Genomic DNA, 20611 nt, shown 5'->3' with positions numbered 1-20611 from the left:
CCCCCCCCCACCCCCCCCCCCCCCCACCCCCCCCCCCCCCCACCCCCCCCCCCCCCCACCCCCCCCCCCCCCCACCCCCCCCCCCCCCCACCCCCCCCCCCCCCCACCCCCCCCCCCCCCCACCCCCCCCCCCCCCCACCCCCCCCCCCCCCCACCCCCCCCCCCCCCCACCCCCCCCCCCCCCCACCCCCCCCCCCCCCCACCCCCCCCCCCCCCCACCCCCCCCCCCCCCCACCCCCCCCCCCCCCCACCCCCCCCCCCCCCCACCCCCCCCCCCCCCCACCCCCCCCCCCCCCCACCCCCCCCCCCCCCCACCCCCCCCCCCCCCCACCCCCCCCCCCCCCCACCCCCCCCCCCCCCCACCCCCCCCCCCCCCCACCCCCCCCCCCCCCCACCCCCCCCCCCCCCCACCCCCCCCCCCCCCCACCCCCCCCCCCCCCCACCCCCCCCCCCCCCCACCCCCCCCCCCCCCCACCCCCCCCCCCCCCCACCCCCCCCCCCCCCCACCCCCCCCCCCCCCCACCCCCCCCCCCCCCCACCCCCCCCCCCCCCCACCCCCCCCCCCCCCCACCCCCCCCCCCCCCCACCCCCCCCCCCCCCCACCCCCCCCCCCCCCCACCCCCCCCCCCCCCCACCCCCCCCCCCCCCCACCCCCCCCCCCCCCCACCCCCCCCCCCCCCCACCCCCCCCCCCCCCCACCCCCCCCCCCCCCCACCCCCCCCCCCCCCCACCCCCCCCCCCCCCCACCCCCCCCCCCCCCCACCCCCCCCCCCCCCCACCCCCCCCCCCCCCCACCCCCCCCCCCCCCCACCCCCCCCCCCCCCCACCCCCCCCCCCCCCCACCCCCCCCCCCCCCCACCCCCCCCCCCCCCCACCCCCCCCCCCCCCCACCCCCCCCCCCCCCCACCCCCCCCCCCCCCCACCCCCCCCCCCCCCCACCCCCCCCCCCCCCCACCCCCCCCCCCCCCCACCCCCCCCCCCCCCCACCCCCCCCCCCCCCCACCCCCCCCCCCCCCCACCCCCCCCCCCCCCCACCCCCCCCCCCCCCCACCCCCCCCCCCCCCCACCCCCCCCCCCCCCCACCCCCCCCCCCCCCCACCCCCCCCCCCCCCCACCCCCCCCCCCCCCCACCCCCCCCCCCCCCCACCCCCCCCCCCCCCCACCCCCCCCCCCCCCCACCCCCCCCCCCCCCCACCCCCCCCCCCCCCCACCCCCCCCCCCCCCCACCCCCCCCCCCCCCCACCCCCCCCCCCCCCCACCCCCCCCCCCCCCCACCCCCCCCCCCCCCCACCCCCCCCCCCCCCCACCCCCCCCCCCCCCCACCCCCCCCCCCCCCCACCCCCCCCCCCCCCCACCCCCCCCCCCCCCCACCCCCCCCCCCCCCCACCCCCCCCCCCCCCCACCCCCCCCCCCCCCCACCCCCCCCCCCCCCCACCCCCCCCCCCCCCCACCCCCCCCCCCCCCCACCCCCCCCCCCCCCCACCCCCCCCCCCCCCCACCCCCCCCCCCCCCCACCCCCCCCCCCCCCCACCCCCCCCCCCCCCCACCCCCCCCCCCCCCCACCCCCCCCCCCCCCCACCCCCCCCCCCCCCCACCCCCCCCCCCCCCCACCCCCCCCCCCCCCCACCCCCCCCCCCCCCCACCCCCCCCCCCCCCCACCCCCCCCCCCCCCCACCCCCCCCCCCCCCCACCCCCCCCCCCCCCCACCCCCCCCCCCCCCCACCCCCCCCCCCCCCCACCCCCCCCCCCCCCCACCCCCCCCCCCCCCCACCCCCCCCCCCCCCCACCCCCCCCCCCCCCCACCCCCCCCCCCCCCCACCCCCCCCCCCCCCCACCCCCCCCCCCCCCCACCCCCCCCCCCCCCCACCCCCCCCCCCCCCCACCCCCCCCCCCCCCCACCCCCCCCCCCCCCCACCCCCCCCCCCCCCCACCCCCCCCCCCCCCCACCCCCCCCCCCCCCCACCCCCCCCCCCCCCCACCCCCCCCCCCCCCCACCCCCCCCCCCCCCCACCCCCCCCCCCCCCCACCCCCCCCCCCCCCCACCCCCCCCCCCCCCCACCCCCCCCCCCCCCCACCCCCCCCCCCCCCCACCCCCCCCCCCCCCCACCCCCCCCCCCCCCCACCCCCCCCCCCCCCCACCCCCCCCCCCCCCCACCCCCCCCCCCCCCCACCCCCCCCCCCCCCCACCCCCCCCCCCCCCCACCCCCCCCCCCCCCCACCCCCCCCCCCCCCCACCCCCCCCCCCCCCCACCCCCCCCCCCCCCCACCCCCCCCCCCCCCCACCCCCCCCCCCCCCCACCCCCCCCCCCCCCCACCCCCCCCCCCCCCCACCCCCCCCCCCCCCCACCCCCCCCCCCCCCCACCCCCCCCCCCCCCCACCCCCCCCCCCCCCCACCCCCCCCCCCCCCCACCCCCCCCCCCCCCCACCCCCCCCCCCCCCCACCCCCCCCCCCCCCCACCCCCCCCCCCCCCCACCCCCCCCCCCCCCCACCCCCCCCCCCCCCCACCCCCCCCCCCCCCCACCCCCCCCCCCCCCCACCCCCCCCCCCCCCCACCCCCCCCCCCCCCCACCCCCCCCCCCCCCCACCCCCCCCCCCCCCCACCCCCCCCCCCCCCCACCCCCCCCCCCCCCCACCCCCCCCCCCCCCCACCCCCCCCCCCCCCCACCCCCCCCCCCCCCCACCCCCCCCCCCCCCCACCCCCCCCCCCCCCCACCCCCCCCCCCCCCCACCCCCCCCCCCCCCCACCCCCCCCCCCCCCCACCCCCCCCCCCCCCCACCCCCCCCCCCCCCCACCCCCCCCCCCCCCCACCCCCCCCCCCCCCCACCCCCCCCCCCCCCCACCCCCCCCCCCCCCCACCCCCCCCCCCCCCCACCCCCCCCCCCCCCCACCCCCCCCCCCCCCCACCCCCCCCCCCCCCCACCCCCCCCCCCCCCCACCCCCCCCCCCCCCCACCCCCCCCCCCCCCCACCCCCCCCCCCCCCCACCCCCCCCCCCCCCCACCCCCCCCCCCCCCCACCCCCCCCCCCCCCCACCCCCCCCCCCCCCCACCCCCCCCCCCCCCCACCCCCCCCCCCCCCCACCCCCCCCCCCCCCCACCCCCCCCCCCCCCCACCCCCCCCCCCCCCCACCCCCCCCCCCCCCCACCCCCCCCCCCCCCCACCCCCCCCCCCCCCCACCCCCCCCCCCCCCCACCCCCCCCCCCCCCCACCCCCCCCCCCCCCCACCCCCCCCCCCCCCCACCCCCCCCCCCCCCCACCCCCCCCCCCCCCCACCCCCCCCCCCCCCCACCCCCCCCCCCCCCCACCCCCCCCCCCCCCCACCCCCCCCCCCCCCCACCCCCCCCCCCCCCCACCCCCCCCCCCCCCCACCCCCCCCCCCCCCCACCCCCCCCCCCCCCCACCCCCCCCCCCCCCCACCCCCCCCCCCCCCCACCCCCCCCCCCCCCCACCCCCCCCCCCCCCCACCCCCCCCCCCCCCCACCCCCCCCCCCCCCCACCCCCCCCCCCCCCCACCCCCCCCCCCCCCCACCCCCCCCCCCCCCCACCCCCCCCCCCCCCCACCCCCCCCCCCCCCCACCCCCCCCCCCCCCCACCCCCCCCCCCCCCCACCCCCCCCCCCCCCCACCCCCCCCCCCCCCCACCCCCCCCCCCCCCCACCCCCCCCCCCCCCCACCCCCCCCCCCCCCCACCCCCCCCCCCCCCCACCCCCCCCCCCCCCCACCCCCCCCCCCCCCCACCCCCCCCCCCCCCCACCCCCCCCCCCCCCCACCCCCCCCCCCCCCCACCCCCCCCCCCCCCCACCCCCCCCCCCCCCCACCCCCCCCCCCCCCCACCCCCCCCCCCCCCCACCCCCCCCCCCCCCCACCCCCCCCCCCCCCCACCCCCCCCCCCCCCCACCCCCCCCCCCCCCCACCCCCCCCCCCCCCCACCCCCCCCCCCCCCCACCCCCCCCCCCCCCCACCCCCCCCCCCCCCCACCCCCCCCCCCCCCCACCCCCCCCCCCCCCCACCCCCCCCCCCCCCCACCCCCCCCCCCCCCCACCCCCCCCCCCCCCCACCCCCCCCCCCCCCCACCCCCCCCCCCCCCCACCCCCCCCCCCCCCCACCCCCCCCCCCCCCCACCCCCCCCCCCCCCCACCCCCCCCCCCCCCCACCCCCCCCCCCCCCCACCCCCCCCCCCCCCCACCCCCCCCCCCCCCCACCCCCCCCCCCCCCCACCCCCCCCCCCCCCCACCCCCCCCCCCCCCCACCCCCCCCCCCCCCCACCCCCCCCCCCCCCCACCCCCCCCCCCCCCCACCCCCCCCCCCCCCCACCCCCCCCCCCCCCCACCCCCCCCCCCCCCCACCCCCCCCCCCCCCCACCCCCCCCCCCCCCCACCCCCCCCCCCCCCCACCCCCCCCCCCCCCCACCCCCCCCCCCCCCCACCCCCCCCCCCCCCCACCCCCCCCCCCCCCCACCCCCCCCCCCCCCCACCCCCCCCCCCCCCCACCCCCCCCCCCCCCCACCCCCCCCCCCCCCCACCCCCCCCCCCCCCCACCCCCCCCCCCCCCCACCCCCCCCCCCCCCCACCCCCCCCCCCCCCCACCCCCCCCCCCCCCCACCCCCCCCCCCCCCCACCCCCCCCCCCCCCCACCCCCCCCCCCCCCCACCCCCCCCCCCCCCCACCCCCCCCCCCCCCCACCCCCCCCCCCCCCCACCCCCCCCCCCCCCCACCCCCCCCCCCCCCCACCCCCCCCCCCCCCCACCCCCCCCCCCCCCCACCCCCCCCCCCCCCCACCCCCCCCCCCCCCCACCCCCCCCCCCCCCCACCCCCCCCCCCCCCCACCCCCCCCCCCCCCCACCCCCCCCCCCCCCCACCCCCCCCCCCCCCCACCCCCCCCCCCCCCCACCCCCCCCCCCCCCCACCCCCCCCCCCCCCCACCCCCCCCCCCCCCCACCCCCCCCCCCCCCCACCCCCCCCCCCCCCCACCCCCCCCCCCCCCCACCCCCCCCCCCCCCCACCCCCCCCCCCCCCCACCCCCCCCCCCCCCCACCCCCCCCCCCCCCCACCCCCCCCCCCCCCCACCCCCCCCCCCCCCCACCCCCCCCCCCCCCCACCCCCCCCCCCCCCCACCCCCCCCCCCCCCCACCCCCCCCCCCCCCCACCCCCCCCCCCCCCCACCCCCCCCCCCCCCCACCCCCCCCCCCCCCCACCCCCCCCCCCCCCCACCCCCCCCCCCCCCCACCCCCCCCCCCCCCCACCCCCCCCCCCCCCCACCCCCCCCCCCCCCCACCCCCCCCCCCCCCCACCCCCCCCCCCCCCCACCCCCCCCCCCCCCCACCCCCCCCCCCCCCCACCCCCCCCCCCCCCCACCCCCCCCCCCCCCCACCCCCCCCCCCCCCCACCCCCCCCCCCCCCCACCCCCCCCCCCCCCCACCCCCCCCCCCCCCCACCCCCCCCCCCCCCCACCCCCCCCCCCCCCCACCCCCCCCCCCCCCCACCCCCCCCCCCCCCCACCCCCCCCCCCCCCCACCCCCCCCCCCCCCCACCCCCCCCCCCCCCCACCCCCCCCCCCCCCCACCCCCCCCCCCCCCCACCCCCCCCCCCCCCCACCCCCCCCCCCCCCCACCCCCCCCCCCCCCCACCCCCCCCCCCCCCCACCCCCCCCCCCCCCCACCCCCCCCCCCCCCCACCCCCCCCCCCCCCCACCCCCCCCCCCCCCCACCCCCCCCCCCCCCCACCCCCCCCCCCCCCCACCCCCCCCCCCCCCCACCCCCCCCCCCCCCCACCCCCCCCCCCCCCCACCCCCCCCCCCCCCCACCCCCCCCCCCCCCCACCCCCCCCCCCCCCCACCCCCCCCCCCCCCCACCCCCCCCCCCCCCCACCCCCCCCCCCCCCCACCCCCCCCCCCCCCCACCCCCCCCCCCCCCCACCCCCCCCCCCCCCCACCCCCCCCCCCCCCCACCCCCCCCCCCCCCCACCCCCCCCCCCCCCCACCCCCCCCCCCCCCCACCCCCCCCCCCCCCCACCCCCCCCCCCCCCCACCCCCCCCCCCCCCCACCCCCCCCCCCCCCCACCCCCCCCCCCCCCCACCCCCCCCCCCCCCCACCCCCCCCCCCCCCCACCCCCCCCCCCCCCCACCCCCCCCCCCCCCCACCCCCCCCCCCCCCCACCCCCCCCCCCCCCCACCCCCCCCCCCCCCCACCCCCCCCCCCCCCCACCCCCCCCCCCCCCCACCCCCCCCCCCCCCCACCCCCCCCCCCCCCCACCCCCCCCCCCCCCCACCCCCCCCCCCCCCCACCCCCCCCCCCCCCCACCCCCCCCCCCCCCCACCCCCCCCCCCCCCCACCCCCCCCCCCCCCCACCCCCCCCCCCCCCCACCCCCCCCCCCCCCCACCCCCCCCCCCCCCCACCCCCCCCCCCCCCCACCCCCCCCCCCCCCCACCCCCCCCCCCCCCCACCCCCCCCCCCCCCCACCCCCCCCCCCCCCCACCCCCCCCCCCCCCCACCCCCCCCCCCCCCCACCCCCCCCCCCCCCCACCCCCCCCCCCCCCCACCCCCCCCCCCCCCCACCCCCCCCCCCCCCCACCCCCCCCCCCCCCCACCCCCCCCCCCCCCCACCCCCCCCCCCCCCCACCCCCCCCCCCCCCCACCCCCCCCCCCCCCCACCCCCCCCCCCCCCCACCCCCCCCCCCCCCCACCCCCCCCCCCCCCCACCCCCCCCCCCCCCCACCCCCCCCCCCCCCCACCCCCCCCCCCCCCCACCCCCCCCCCCCCCCACCCCCCCCCCCCCCCACCCCCCCCCCCCCCCACCCCCCCCCCCCCCCACCCCCCCCCCCCCCCACCCCCCCCCCCCCCCACCCCCCCCCCCCCCCACCCCCCCCCCCCCCCACCCCCCCCCCCCCCCACCCCCCCCCCCCCCCACCCCCCCCCCCCCCCACCCCCCCCCCCCCCCACCCCCCCCCCCCCCCACCCCCCCCCCCCCCCACCCCCCCCCCCCCCCACCCCCCCCCCCCCCCACCCCCCCCCCCCCCCACCCCCCCCCCCCCCCACCCCCCCCCCCCCCCACCCCCCCCCCCCCCCACCCCCCCCCCCCCCCACCCCCCCCCCCCCCCACCCCCCCCCCCCCCCACCCCCCCCCCCCCCCACCCCCCCCCCCCCCCACCCCCCCCCCCCCCCACCCCCCCCCCCCCCCACCCCCCCCCCCCCCCACCCCCCCCCCCCCCCACCCCCCCCCCCCCCCACCCCCCCCCCCCCCCACCCCCCCCCCCCCCCACCCCCCCCCCCCCCCACCCCCCCCCCCCCCCACCCCCCCCCCCCCCCACCCCCCCCCCCCCCCACCCCCCCCCCCCCCCACCCCCCCCCCCCCCCACCCCCCCCCCCCCCCACCCCCCCCCCCCCCCACCCCCCCCCCCCCCCACCCCCCCCCCCCCCCACCCCCCCCCCCCCCCACCCCCCCCCCCCCCCACCCCCCCCCCCCCCCACCCCCCCCCCCCCCCACCCCCCCCCCCCCCCACCCCCCCCCCCCCCCACCCCCCCCCCCCCCCACCCCCCCCCCCCCCCACCCCCCCCCCCCCCCACCCCCCCCCCCCCCCACCCCCCCCCCCCCCCACCCCCCCCCCCCCCCACCCCCCCCCCCCCCCACCCCCCCCCCCCCCCACCCCCCCCCCCCCCCACCCCCCCCCCCCCCCACCCCCCCCCCCCCCCACCCCCCCCCCCCCCCACCCCCCCCCCCCCCCACCCCCCCCCCCCCCCACCCCCCCCCCCCCCCACCCCCCCCCCCCCCCACCCCCCCCCCCCCCCACCCCCCCCCCCCCCCACCCCCCCCCCCCCCCACCCCCCCCCCCCCCCACCCCCCCCCCCCCCCACCCCCCCCCCCCCCCACCCCCCCCCCCCCCCACCCCCCCCCCCCCCCACCCCCCCCCCCCCCCACCCCCCCCCCCCCCCACCCCCCCCCCCCCCCACCCCCCCCCCCCCCCACCCCCCCCCCCCCCCACCCCCCCCCCCCCCCACCCCCCCCCCCCCCCACCCCCCCCCCCCCCCACCCCCCCCCCCCCCCACCCCCCCCCCCCCCCACCCCCCCCCCCCCCCACCCCCCCCCCCCCCCACCCCCCCCCCCCCCCACCCCCCCCCCCCCCCACCCCCCCCCCCCCCCACCCCCCCCCCCCCCCACCCCCCCCCCCCCCCACCCCCCCCCCCCCCCACCCCCCCCCCCCCCCACCCCCCCCCCCCCCCACCCCCCCCCCCCCCCACCCCCCCCCCCCCCCACCCCCCCCCCCCCCCACCCCCCCCCCCCCCCACCCCCCCCCCCCCCCACCCCCCCCCCCCCCCACCCCCCCCCCCCCCCACCCCCCCCCCCCCCCACCCCCCCCCCCCCCCACCCCCCCCCCCCCCCACCCCCCCCCCCCCCCACCCCCCCCCCCCCCCACCCCCCCCCCCCCCCACCCCCCCCCCCCCCCACCCCCCCCCCCCCCCACCCCCCCCCCCCCCCACCCCCCCCCCCCCCCACCCCCCCCCCCCCCCACCCCCCCCCCCCCCCACCCCCCCCCCCCCCCACCCCCCCCCCCCCCCACCCCCCCCCCCCCCCACCCCCCCCCCCAAGAACATCAGTCCACATGCTGCAGAAAGCAGCACTTCTAGGAACTGCGCATATTCTATGCAAATACCTCTAATATCCTAGGTCCTTGGGAAGGACTCGATATTCAGAGATGAATTCCAGACACTTGTGCTGTGTTGTTATGTGTATAATAATAATAATAATAATAATAATAATAATAATAATAATAATAATAATAATAATAATAATAATAATAATAATAATAATAATAATAATAATACCAGCCTTTAAAAGCCAAATACACAATATGGGCAAAAGCTGGTTTTTTAATATATATGTTCAGATACTGAACACTGCTGATTGTTGACAAATAAATCCAATTTGGAGCAATGATTATGAGTATATTGCTGCTCCTCTCCAACCTGCATTCTGGTATCCAAATGACTGGCACTGCTTTTGACCAACCAGCATGGCAGATCCCTGCTCAAAAAATGAGCTCTTACGTGAATCAATCTCTCTAAAGTAGCCAGCTCTGGGTTGAGAAATTCCTGGGGATTCTGGGGGCGGAGCCTGGGGAGGGCGGGGTTTAGAGAGCGGAGGGATCTCAGCAGGGTATAATGCCATAGAGTTCACCCTCCAAAGCAGCCTTTTTCTCCAGGGAAACTGATCCTGGTCATCTGGAGATCGATTGAAATAGCAGGAGATCTCCAGGTACTGCCTGGAGATTGGCCACCTTACACCTCTAGTAGAGTGTGCACACCTTGGCTGTCTCATTGTAAGTCACTGCTGTTGTGCAGCCACTCAATCCCATAATGGTCCTAGAGCAGAGGGTTTTTTTTAAATGACAGCTGAGTAATTAGAATCTCCCAAGCTATTCCCCACCCCCACCAGCACGATTCCAAGTTTTGTTCTGTCCTAAAAATAGAACATGGACCAGGAAGAGCACCAACAATGAAGCTGTTTGCTAAACAGTGCCAAGAAAAATCTTGCAAACTAACTTTTAAAAAAAACCTACAGCAGATCTGTTCATGAGCTCTTTGCGGGGTATTCTAGGGCAAGCATGAGCTAACCAGTGAGCTACCGGTAGCTCATGAAGATCCCTGAACTAGACCACATTCTGGATCTAGAATATTTCACTCCCAGTGTCTCTCTGGCTTCTCTCTTTCTTCATTGGAAGGTGGAAAGCAGATGCTGGACAGCTGTCTCTCAGCCCCACTCTGCTTCATGTTACTTTCCTTGACTTTCAGGTCAACGGGCTTCTAGTTCAGCTTCCACTGAACGTCTCCAATGCTGTAACCATCACCCAATCTCAAGACGACATTGTCATCGACCAGAGCTCCCGGATGCAAGTCTTTTTCAGTCCCAATGGCCAAGTAGAGGTGAAAGTCAACGACAGTCTTTCAGGAAAGATGTGTGCTCCTTGTGGGAACTTCAACAGAGACATCTCAGATGACTTCAGACTACCCAATGGTCAGATTGTGGGGGACATTGTGGAGGTCATGGATGCCTGGAAGGCCAGAGACTTCTCAGAGTGGTAAGTAGTTGAGAGGTTTCTAATCAATGCTCCCAGGTCTCAGGTCTTTCACATCGACTAGAGTGTGATTCCAGTAACTGGAAAAGCTGGTGATCGAACCTGGGACCTTCTACATGCAAAGCAGATACTGTACCAACTGAGCCATAGACCTTCCCCACACTCACTGGCCCTTCTTACTGAACAAGAAGCAATTGCATCCATGTCTGCAAGTATTAAACAATGAGCAAGGACCATTCTCTTCCTTCGCTTCATACTGGGGGAAAAGCAGTGCTGAGCAGAGGCGTACCAGGGGTAAATGGCGCCCCGAGACAAATTGTCTCCAGGATGCCCTCAGGCTCTGCCCCCCACCACCCCAGCTCCACCCCTGATTCCCCAGGCTCCACCCCTCACTGCCCTCAACCCCGCCCATGTCACCATGGACATGGGCAAGGTCTAGGGTGCCCACCTCCCCCTCCAGACTCCCTCTGCCGGCTGGCAGGAAAGGGGGTCGAAGCACATGAAAATGACAAGGCAGCAGGACTTCCTGGTCACGTGGGGGGCCGATTCTGCGCCCCCCAGGTGACCAGAAGAGTGGCGCCCGGGGACAAGGGGTACCCCTTGTCCCTAGGTAGATACGCCACTGGTGCTGAGGCACAGCTAGAGCATTTGTTGAGAATGATATTATAAAGGCATTGGCTGCCCAATAATCCCTTCATGTTGTACCTTACATTTCTTTCTTCTCTGCTTACCTTCACAGTTATTAACAATCGGAAAGCCACATACTTCTTAAAATCGGTAAGTAACTCCCCAGGTTGCTACAGTTTTTACAAGGGACTATTCTCATATGATTCCTATTGCTGTGTGGAATCCACTGATGTCACAAAGCATGCTATGTGATCTTGGGCCAGTCACCTACTCAGCCTAAATTGTGAGGAGAGAGAGGAAGGAATTGTTTCCTTTCATCCACAAATCAGACATTTACTCTTAGCGAAGGAGTTCATTATACCTTTCCTCTCTTGCAGAATCCTCTTTCTGAGATTCAGAGTATTACAAGTGAATTTTTTTAAAAAAACCCCACATGATTATTGGTTGATGGCACATGGTTTTTGGAATTAGAAATAATTTCATATTGAAAAATTCAATCCTGTCAAGACCTTTCAATTCTTGCCATATTTCCCAGATGGAATATGATATCTACAATCCTGAATTATTTTTCTAACTATTCTAACTATTCCTTAGGATTACTTTAATTTTCCATGACTGTATTTTACGGTGAAGAAAAAAGGAAAGAAATTCAATTTTTTTTTCTAATGATAGGTTGGAGGAATGAAATATGATAAAAAAATTTTGATAAAATCATTTTTGGGTGCCCAAATCCTCCAGATATATAGTCTTGTGTCTTTTCTGTTGTTAAGTAATTTAGTCCCCTTTTTGTAGTTGTTATTTAATCCTTGTTTTCTTTTTAAATGGAGAATAGTTGTGTTATTAGTTTGTCCTTGAAGTAAGTCCCTGCAGTGGAAATAAATCTCTTTATTAAACAACCTAAGACCACAACAATTACTAAATATGGGACTAGACCAGATTCAGCCCTGTTTGCCGCCCGACCGCCCCCCCACCTCACCCCACCCGTGTGCCTCCCTGGGAAAAGAGAAATCATGCCAATTGGCCATGCTGGCAGGGGCTGATGGGAATTGTAGTCCATAACATCTGGAGTGCCAAAGGTTCGCCACCACGGTGCTAAGGCATCACACGAGGCAATCGTGTGTGTGTAGGGGGGTGTGTGTGTGTGTGTGTGTGTGTGTGTGTGTGTGTGTGTGTGTATTTAACTGTAACAAACAAGGCGGCTGTAGAACCTCACCATATGCTGGGGGCTGCAGTTTTTGATGACTGAAGAGCCAGACTACATCAGTAATCAGCACAAAGAGATCAACAAAGGTACCAGAAAGGCCATTTGCCTAAATAAAACTAGATAGCTGACATATGGTTTCCACTGTTGAAACACCAGCTGTTTATGAGACCTCAGTCGTACACAGGAGCACCTTGCACCATTATTTCAGTGCACTGGCATAAATCTGTGAATGGTGTGCATCTGGACTCCTGGCAGCAGTGGCGTAGGAGGTTAAGAGCTCGTGTATCTAATCTGAAGGAACCGGGTTTGATTCCCCGCTCTGCTGCCTGAGCTGTGGAGGCTTATCTAGGGAATTCAGATTAGCCTGTGCACTCCCACACACGCCAGCGGGGTGACCTTGGGCTAGTCACAGCTTCTTGGAGCTCTCTCAGCCCCACCCACCTCACAGGGTGTTTGTTGTGAGGGGGGAAGGGCAAGGAGATTGTCAGACCCTTTGAGTCTCCTGCAGGAGAGAAAGGGGGGATATAAATCCAAACTACTCTTCTTCTTCTTCTTCTTCTTCAATGTTCCTTTGCACAAGCAGAATAATGCACTTTCAACCCACTTTCAATGCGTTTTTGCAGCTGTGCAGAATAGCGAGATCCACTTGCAAACAATTGTGAAAGTGGATTGAAAGTGCATTATTCTGCTGCGGGGAAGGGGCCTAAGAATCCATTTTGTCCCCAAATAACCTTTGCTTGCCGTTCCCCTCGCATTCTGGCTATTCTAGCGTCCCTCCTACCCTTCCAACATACCTTAATTGACAGCTTTCACTTTCTGTTTTAAAGAACCAGGTTTGGCTGTGCAGCTGTGTGTTGCAGCCCCTTGATCATGCGTCCTTATCTCAAGTAAAACTTGACAGCTCATCATGTTCAGATTTTCTTCTGAACTAGTGGCGTTTATGCTTTTCGCAGTCTGTTCGTGCGCACCGTCGCCAACTTAAAAGGGTTCTCTCAAGCCTACTACCCTCCGTTTGTACAATTCTGTAAGGTAACTGCGTCTGCAAACTTCACAAGCCTCAGGGAGGGGTAGCTGTTCAGCACCTACTCAGCATGCAGCCTCAGTCTGAAATGAAAATAAATCTTCCTTCTGCACCTGTGCCGAGGAATGCAGTCCCAACTGCCAAAATTAAGTGAAATAAACAAACTACACCCCTTCAGCAGCATCGTTTGTGGGGCTGGCCGCCACATTTCTATCCTGGCCATTGGGGTCAGAGGTTATGTAGTTTCCACTTATATTCCTCTCATCCTCAGCTCTTTATCCTGGGGCTCAGCCATGCATCAAGATCTTCCTGGGTCTGTCACTTGCTTCCCGCACCAGCTTTGCGCTTGCTACACTTATGCCCCCACTGGGCATACAAATCTCTCCCCTCCCACACTGCCACTGTACTGTCAGTGTCTGCAAACTTTCAGCAAGAAATTTCCCTCTACGTATTAGAAGATTTTCCCTTTCTGAAACAAGATAAAAATGTCAGGAAGTACTATACTTTAGAAAAAAAATGCTCGGTGGGCAAAACAGAGCTCACTCGCAGAATAGCTAAGCATACGTACTCATTCTAAATAAATCTAAAATTATTCAGTCCAAATATTGGGTGTGCATTTGTGTGTGTGCACAGTGCATTATGCCTAAAGACAGTGGTGGGATCCAAAAATTTTAATAACAGGTTCCGATGGTGGTGGGATTCAAACAGTGGCGCCGCCGCACACACGCACCTCCAGTCCCTATTGGGCAGGGAGGTTGCTTTAGTATCCCCTTCTCGGCACTCAGAAAAAATTAGTAACCACTTCTAGAGAAGTGGTGAGAACTGGTTGGATCCCACCTCTGCCTAAAGATGAACTATTGCTTAACATTCGTTTTTTCGAACCAGCATATAGCTATAGGAACAAAGCAAGCATACTATTTTTAAATGGGTGGATTAGATTATTTCCGGCTTGTTACTGCCCTCTAGGACACCACTCTTCTTCTTGTGAGTATATTTTCTCCTGCTTTTTAGCACATTTGGTCATTTACATCTGTGTGGTCTCCTCCTTTTCAGGTTTGATTCACAGTTATCCACACGTTTCCCCTCCTTCACACTCATCCTGCTCTCAGATCAGAGAATCCGTGAAGTTTGCAAAAGCTTTTTGAGTGCGACTTTTTTTCTCCCTGTGCAGGGAAAGTGAAGGAGATTGCCAGGAGTTAAGCTTTCCTAGGGTTTTCTCGCTCCTCCCAGCCTTTCCATGCCCACGCTACAGTAGTTCTTCCCACTCTATCAGCCACCATTTCAGGATGATCCGAAGGTCAGGGGAGGTCCCCCTGCTGATTTCTTTTTCAAAAATTTTCACATTTAAAGTTGATTGCTGGAATGGTAGACTAGAGCAGTGAACCTGGTGAAATTGATGAGGTTGGGCTGATTAAGGCCCCTTCCGGACACACGAGACGACTCAGGTTCGACTCGTCGTACCTCAACTCGAGTCCTCCCGTTCCTCCGCACAGCAGCCGACTCGTGTCTCTGGAGCCGAGCTCAGAGGGCAGGACCACCTCTCTGCGCTGCATTCCGATTGGTTTCTGAGTCCCCTGTTCTGCGCATGCCCAAAGCTTTTCACGCTGCCACGAGTCTCCCCTTCTGCGCATGGGCGAAATACTTAGCTGTGATTGGCTACATGGCAGAGTTGAGTCGACGGAGATTCTGCAACGCAAGTCCGCCAGTCGACTCAACTCCCCAGTAGAGCTCAGAAATTCAATGGCGAGAGGGAGGTGAGTCGAGTCAGACACGAGTCCGACGCTACATCTGTGCGGAGGACTCGGGTCGGACTCAAGTCAATCTAAGGTCGACTCCGACAATGCGGAAGGGGCCTAACAAAGCTTCTGCCATCTCCCCTCACCCACCAGCTGCTGCTTCCTTCTTTCCTCCCTCTCTCCCCACCCACCCCTCCTGCGAAAATGTATGCCTGCATTGCTTGGCACGGCAGACCTTGCCATCAAACTGTTTCACCAATCTATCCGTAGGCAAAAGACACTCCCCTTGGCAAAAAAAGGCATCAGGTAACGTCTCAAAATGGAGGTGGCACAGCAACGACAAAAAGGCGGGTGGGTAAAATGGCGGATCGACTCTTATAGGGAAACAAAAATGCGGGGGGAAGGGAGAAGAATGGTGTAAACAGGAAAAAACCCACTGTGAAGCAAAGTTAGAGAGTCCACTGCTTCTCAGCCACAGGAAATGTACTGCATGCATAAATGGCCCATCTCTAGGAAAAAGCCTCTTCGTGGTCGCCTTTTAAAACCTTCCTGACCAGAATTTTTTAGCTGACTGCACTTGGTTTTTTTCCAGCCTGGTAGCACCCTGCCCATTTCTGTTATCCAACATGCGAAATCATCCACCGAGAAATTGCTAGGATCCCCTGTTCTGCTTTTTTGCACAATATATCCACAGATCAGGCCTTGGTTGTTTTTTACCCTGCTGACAGATTGTAGTAATTTGACAGAATTCAGGCTGGGTGTTTTTCCTCCCCAACGCGCACTCCAATTTCTTTCAGGACAAGGAAATACAAGATACATAAAATAGTAGTTGCGTATATACATGCATATGTCTTGAAGGAAGAATTCTTTGGCTTCTCCTTTCCCTCACGCCCTCTGAAATAGTCTTTCTGGTATGAGCTGCTGTCCTTAATCTGGAAACGAGTCTGCTTCTCTGAAAATTCCTTTTCTAACCAGAATAAGCTATCAACACGAATGGCAAAAAAACCTCTTGGATCCCAGTTTCTCCTGCAAAAACCGAAGCAGAGAAAAACTGGCCATACAGAGTACAGCAGCGCCATCTGTTAAACTTTCTGGCTATTGCAGCTCAATGCTTCCACACAGTGGAGCAATATTCCAAGAATAGGAGTCGGTTCTTGTATCCCCCTTTTCCTACCTTTTAAGGAGTCTCAAAGTGATCTTACAATCACCTTCCCTTCCTCTCCCCACAACAGACACCTGGTAAGGTAGGTGGGCCTGAGAGAGTTCTGAGATAACTGCGAGTGGCCCAAAGTCACCCAGCAGGCTTCATGTGTAGGAGTGGGGCAAAAATCCACTTCACAAGATTAGAGTCTGTCAGTCATGTGGAGGAATAGTGAATCAAATTCTCCAGATCAAAGCCCACTGTTCTTAATTACTGCAGCATGTGGGTTCCCAAGAGTCAAGGGAAAGCTTTTTGGAGGAACGTGCGAAAATGATAGGATGTGCAGTAACAGGCTCAAATGGCAGCTCCAATCTAACATGCCCTTTTTTACTTTCTCCTAGTCATTTCTGAAAATCCATCTGGAACCACGCGTTGTGCCTCACAAGCACCGTCGGATGCTGCAGCGGGTGAAAACTTAGCTCACAGCCAGGAACGTGAAGAAATGCACTGCCATGTCGAAATATGGGGCCTGTGTTAAATCAGTAGAGGGGAGATTTGTCAATGGTTATCAGCAATGGTTGCCAAGAATGAAACTTCCATGTTCAGAGGCAGTATAGCACTGTGTATCAGATGCAGTAGACAAAGATTAAGGGTGGTTATCACCTTCATGCTGGGCTTGAAAGGTGTCCAACAGCAGACAGCTGGCCCCTGTGGGTGTCAATGTGCAGGGGTAAAAGACCTTCCATCTGACCCAGCAAAGCTCCATTGATGTCATTTCTATTGACCATCTCCCAGTAATGTGTGAATTTTGATGGGAATCCTTAGTATCCTGTAAATCGCAGCATGCTTTGCAATACAAATCCTAACCAGAGGTCGTAAAAGTCAACAGGGATGAAGAAGTAAACTCTTTGCAAACACACACCCCCGCCCGCTGCAAAGTTTTGTGTCAATGCATTTGCTTGCCTGCCCGCAAGAAGGTATATGCCATGCAAAATGACTCTCAACATGGACTGGGCATAGATTAAGGCTGTCATTGGGAATAGATGTATGCTTGGGATGGGCCCCTGCTTTCCACAACACAAAGGCCCCTTCCGCACATGCAGAATAATGCACTTTCAATCCACTTTCACAATTGTACGCAAGTGGATTTTGCTATTCCGCACAGTAAAATCCAGCTGCAAAGTGCATTGAAAGTGGATTGAAACTGCATTATTCTGCATGTTCAGGCCACAGTCAGAGGTGGAATCCAGCAGGTTCTCACCAGTTCCCAAGAGTGGGTTACTAATTATTTGTGTGTGCCGAGAGGGGGTTACTAATTGGGTCCGCTTTTCCATTAGAAATTCCATTAGGTCCAAAAAGCATAAAGTCCTGTTGTTTCCTATGTGGCTGGTTAGCGAAGGTAGAAAACGGGATAATTCTCCCTGTTGGGCTGTTTAAAAAACATGTTTTAGAAATATGGTAAAGTTCCTTGTTTAAGGAAAGTATCCTTCTTTTGATTTCTAGAAACAAAATTAAGTATTTGAAAGTATTAAGTATTTGACAAGCAGTCAATTAGAGGAGAAGTAGTTGTTTCTGTTGGCAGTAGACGATAGGACTTGCTATAAAGAGTTTAAATTATGGACAGAAAGATACCAGCTGGAAATTAGGAACTTTTTTTTACAGTAAGAGTTTTTTACAGTAACAGAGAAATTATTAATGCCCCGCCCCAGGAATGCCCGGCCATGCCCCCGTTGTGCCCCGCCCAGCCCCATTGGCGCTACAGCACTGTTTGAATCCACCACCATGGGAACCTGTTACTAAAATTTTTGGATCCCACCACTGGCCACAGTGGGCATGGAGGGTAGAAGCTTATGTTCTACCAGCCTGAGGCAACCATGGTGTCATCTGACCTCCCCCCTTCTTCCTCCTCCCTTTTACCTTTCCCCTTCCCCTTTCCCATTCTTTTGTTCTTATACCTCCACCTATTGGGATGTTGATGTATATTTATGCCCAAAGGAATGTTTTAGTCACCTCTTGAATTTACTGGAATGATTGGATTGCTAGAATGTTTTTAATATTGGTAATATTGGGAGATGTTTTATATTGTATTTTGAACCATTTTGAACCATGTATTTTGAACCATGTTGTAAGCCGCCCCGAGTCCGAAAGGGGAGGGGCGGCCTATTACGTCCAATAAATAATAATAATATAACCAGGCTCACCTGTGTTTTCGAAAAAAACAGTCACTTGGTGATGGGGAGAGGGATACACCTTTTCCCAGGCCGAATTCCCACTGAAAATTTAATCTAGATACAACCAAGTTTCAAAAGAATCGGCACCTTTTCATCCAGGTTCCAACATTCTCACAGCAGCATGTTTCTAGTGAAGACGTCTAGGCCTGCCCCTTGGGGGGTGCTGTCAGGGGTGCAATTGTTAAGTTAGCAGCACCAAAATTTCACAGTATCTTTAGGAGACCCTCCTGATGATACTACCCAGGTTTGGTGAAGTTTGGTTCATGGGGGCCAAAGTTATGGACCCTCAAATGTGTGGCCCCCATCTCCTATTAGCTCCCATTGGAAACCATGGGGGATGGGGGCACCCCCTTTGGGAGTCCATAGCTTTGGACCCTCCAGATCAAACTTCACAAAACCTGGGTAGTAACAGTAGAAGACTTTCCTGGTGATACCACCCAGGCTTGGTGAATTTTGGTTCATGGGGGCCAAAGTTATGGACCCTCAAATGTGTAGCCCCCATCTCCTATTAGCTCCCATGGGGGTGTCTTTTCAAAAAGGTGCATATTCAAGCAGGTCCAGGAAAATCCCGTGATAAGAGGGGGGAGGGGCAGCGCCAGAAACGGGACTGATCTGTGTTCTGCGGTTCGGCAGTGGGGAGATCGCGAGGAAACCTGGATATTTCGGGTGACTATCCCAGGATTAATCGCCGGTGTGAAATCACCCCAGTGTGCCATTTTACCAATCTCAGTTGCTGTCTCTTCCCCAAGTGCCATTCCCTACATGGGGGAACACGTACAGGTATAGGACAGGATGAAAGGGTTTCTAGCCCCTCCCCTGTGTTGTGGTTCCAGTCTAGATTCAGTCTAGGGGTATTAGTCCAACATTTTTTAAATAAAGAAATTGTATTTGGCAGTGCATTCCTAAATGGCATTCCTAACAGAGTTACACCTTTCCACGTCCTTCACAGACAGAAGGGCTTGGAAGGGTTCATGCTGCTCAAGATGGTGTTTGGCTCCTTCCAAGATGGTGTTTGGCCCCTTCCAGGGAGCAGCAGTGGCGTAGGAGGTTAAGAGCTCGTGTATCTAATCTGGAGGAACTGGGTTTGATTCCCAGCTCTGCCGCCTGAGCTGTGGAGGCTTATCTGGGGAATCAGATTAGCCTGTACACCCCCACACACGCCAGCTGGGTGACCTTGGGCTAGTCACAGCTTCTCGGAGCTCTCTCAGCCCCACCTACCTCACAGGGTGTTTGTTGTGAGGGGGGAAGGGCAAGGAGATTGTAAGCCCCTTTGAGTCTCCTGCAGGAGAGAAAAGGGGGATATAAATCCAAACTCTTCTTCTTCTTCTTCTTCTTCTTCTTCTGCACATTCAGAATAATTCACTTTCAATCCACTTTCAATGCACTTTGCAGCTGGATTTTACTGTGCAGAACAGCAAAATCCACTCGCAAACAATTGTGAAAGTGGATTGGAAGTACATTATTCTGCATGTGCGGAAGGGGCCTTTGTCAGGCATAATCCTGTGAAATTGGGTCCCGAGTTTCACATTTATCAGACCTCCAGTGTTTCCCCTTGTCACATTCCATCCCATTATTGGCTGCTGAGAGGGGGAAATGCTCGATATTTTGATAGCTTGCTTTGTGTTCCTGAACACTCTGGGGTGGGGTGGATTAACACAGGGTTGTCAATTTCAGCAGCATCCCCCACAAGGAACATTCCACAGACCTGCGTTTCTCAGCTCTGCCTGGCACTGAGGGTTTCAGAAGTGCCAATATATTTTCTCCTCCCCTTCGCTATGCAGATAAAATAGGCACTTGCTCTAGTTTGAAGCACATTGATCTGTTTGCAGAGTCTCTCTTTGATCTTCTCTTCTGCCCCACTTTCTGCCAAGTAGTTGAGCTGGGATGGGCTATGGCACAATGTCAGAGCGTTTGCTTTGCATGCAGAAGGCCCCAGACGTTGACCTTTCCAGTTAAAGGTCAGTAGACATCCAGAAGCACTCAGTGACACACACTGGAGCACAGGAGTATCAGTCAGGCTAGACCAGGGGTCTGCAACCCGCGGCTCCGGAGCCACATGCGGCTCTTTCAGCCTTATACTGCGGCTCCACATGGCCTGGAGGTTGGAGGGTAGCATGGGGTGTCCTTCCAGCCCTCCAGAGCAGCGCTGGAAGGAAAGGTGAGTGGAGGGACCGAACCGGAGGCAGCTCTCTGCGGAGACAGACGCCTCTCTGGCTCGGTAGATCTTCGGGGCCGTGGAAAACGGGTCCAAATGGCTCTTTGGGAGGTAAAGGTTGCCTACCCCTGGGCTAGACAATAAGGTACTCAATCGGCCGGTGGTCTGATTTGGTACAAGGCGCATTCCTACGCTTAAGGCTCCTGCCAGATTAAGATTTCTGTCTGAACTCTGAGCTGTGAAAATATGAAGCTACTGTCTACTGAGTCCAGCAATGGAACAAGGCGCATTCCTACACTTAAGGGTCCTGCCAGATTAAGATTTCTGTCTGAACTCTGAGCCGTGAAAATATGAAGCTACTGTCTACTGAGTCCAGCAATGGAACAAGGCACATTCCTACACTTAAGGGTCCTGCCAGATTAAGAT

At 66.1% G+C, this 20611-nt stretch overlaps 1 protein-coding gene and 1 long non-coding RNA gene across 2 annotated transcripts in view; both read left to right on the top strand.

The window, feature by feature from the left end:
- The window catches only part of LOC125435446 (IgGFc-binding protein-like), a 31078-nt gene extending 21475 nt beyond the window's left edge, over nt 1-9603 (top strand). The window contains exon 4 of the mRNA XM_048501645.1: nt 9593-9603. Within this exon, the coding sequence (XP_048357602.1) occupies nt 9593-9603 (11 nt within the window). The remainder of the gene's footprint in view (nt 1-9592) is intronic.
- A 188-nt stretch (nt 9604-9791) lies between these two features.
- On the top strand, nt 9792-16877 carry LOC125434696. Its single transcript, XR_007244815.1, has 3 exons — nt 9792-10073; nt 10810-10847; nt 16201-16877. It is a non-coding gene; the product is annotated as an uncharacterized LOC125434696 (long non-coding RNA).
- Nucleotides 16878-20611: the final 3734 nt, after the last annotated feature.

Source organism: Sphaerodactylus townsendi, linkage group LG06 (genome assembly GCF_021028975.2).
Source record: "Sphaerodactylus townsendi isolate TG3544 linkage group LG06, MPM_Stown_v2.3, whole genome shotgun sequence".
Taxonomy (NCBI): domain Eukaryota; kingdom Metazoa; phylum Chordata; class Lepidosauria; order Squamata; family Sphaerodactylidae; genus Sphaerodactylus; species Sphaerodactylus townsendi.
Note: the sequence above shows the minus strand (reverse complement) of the source record. Positions and strands in the feature narration are given on the sequence as shown.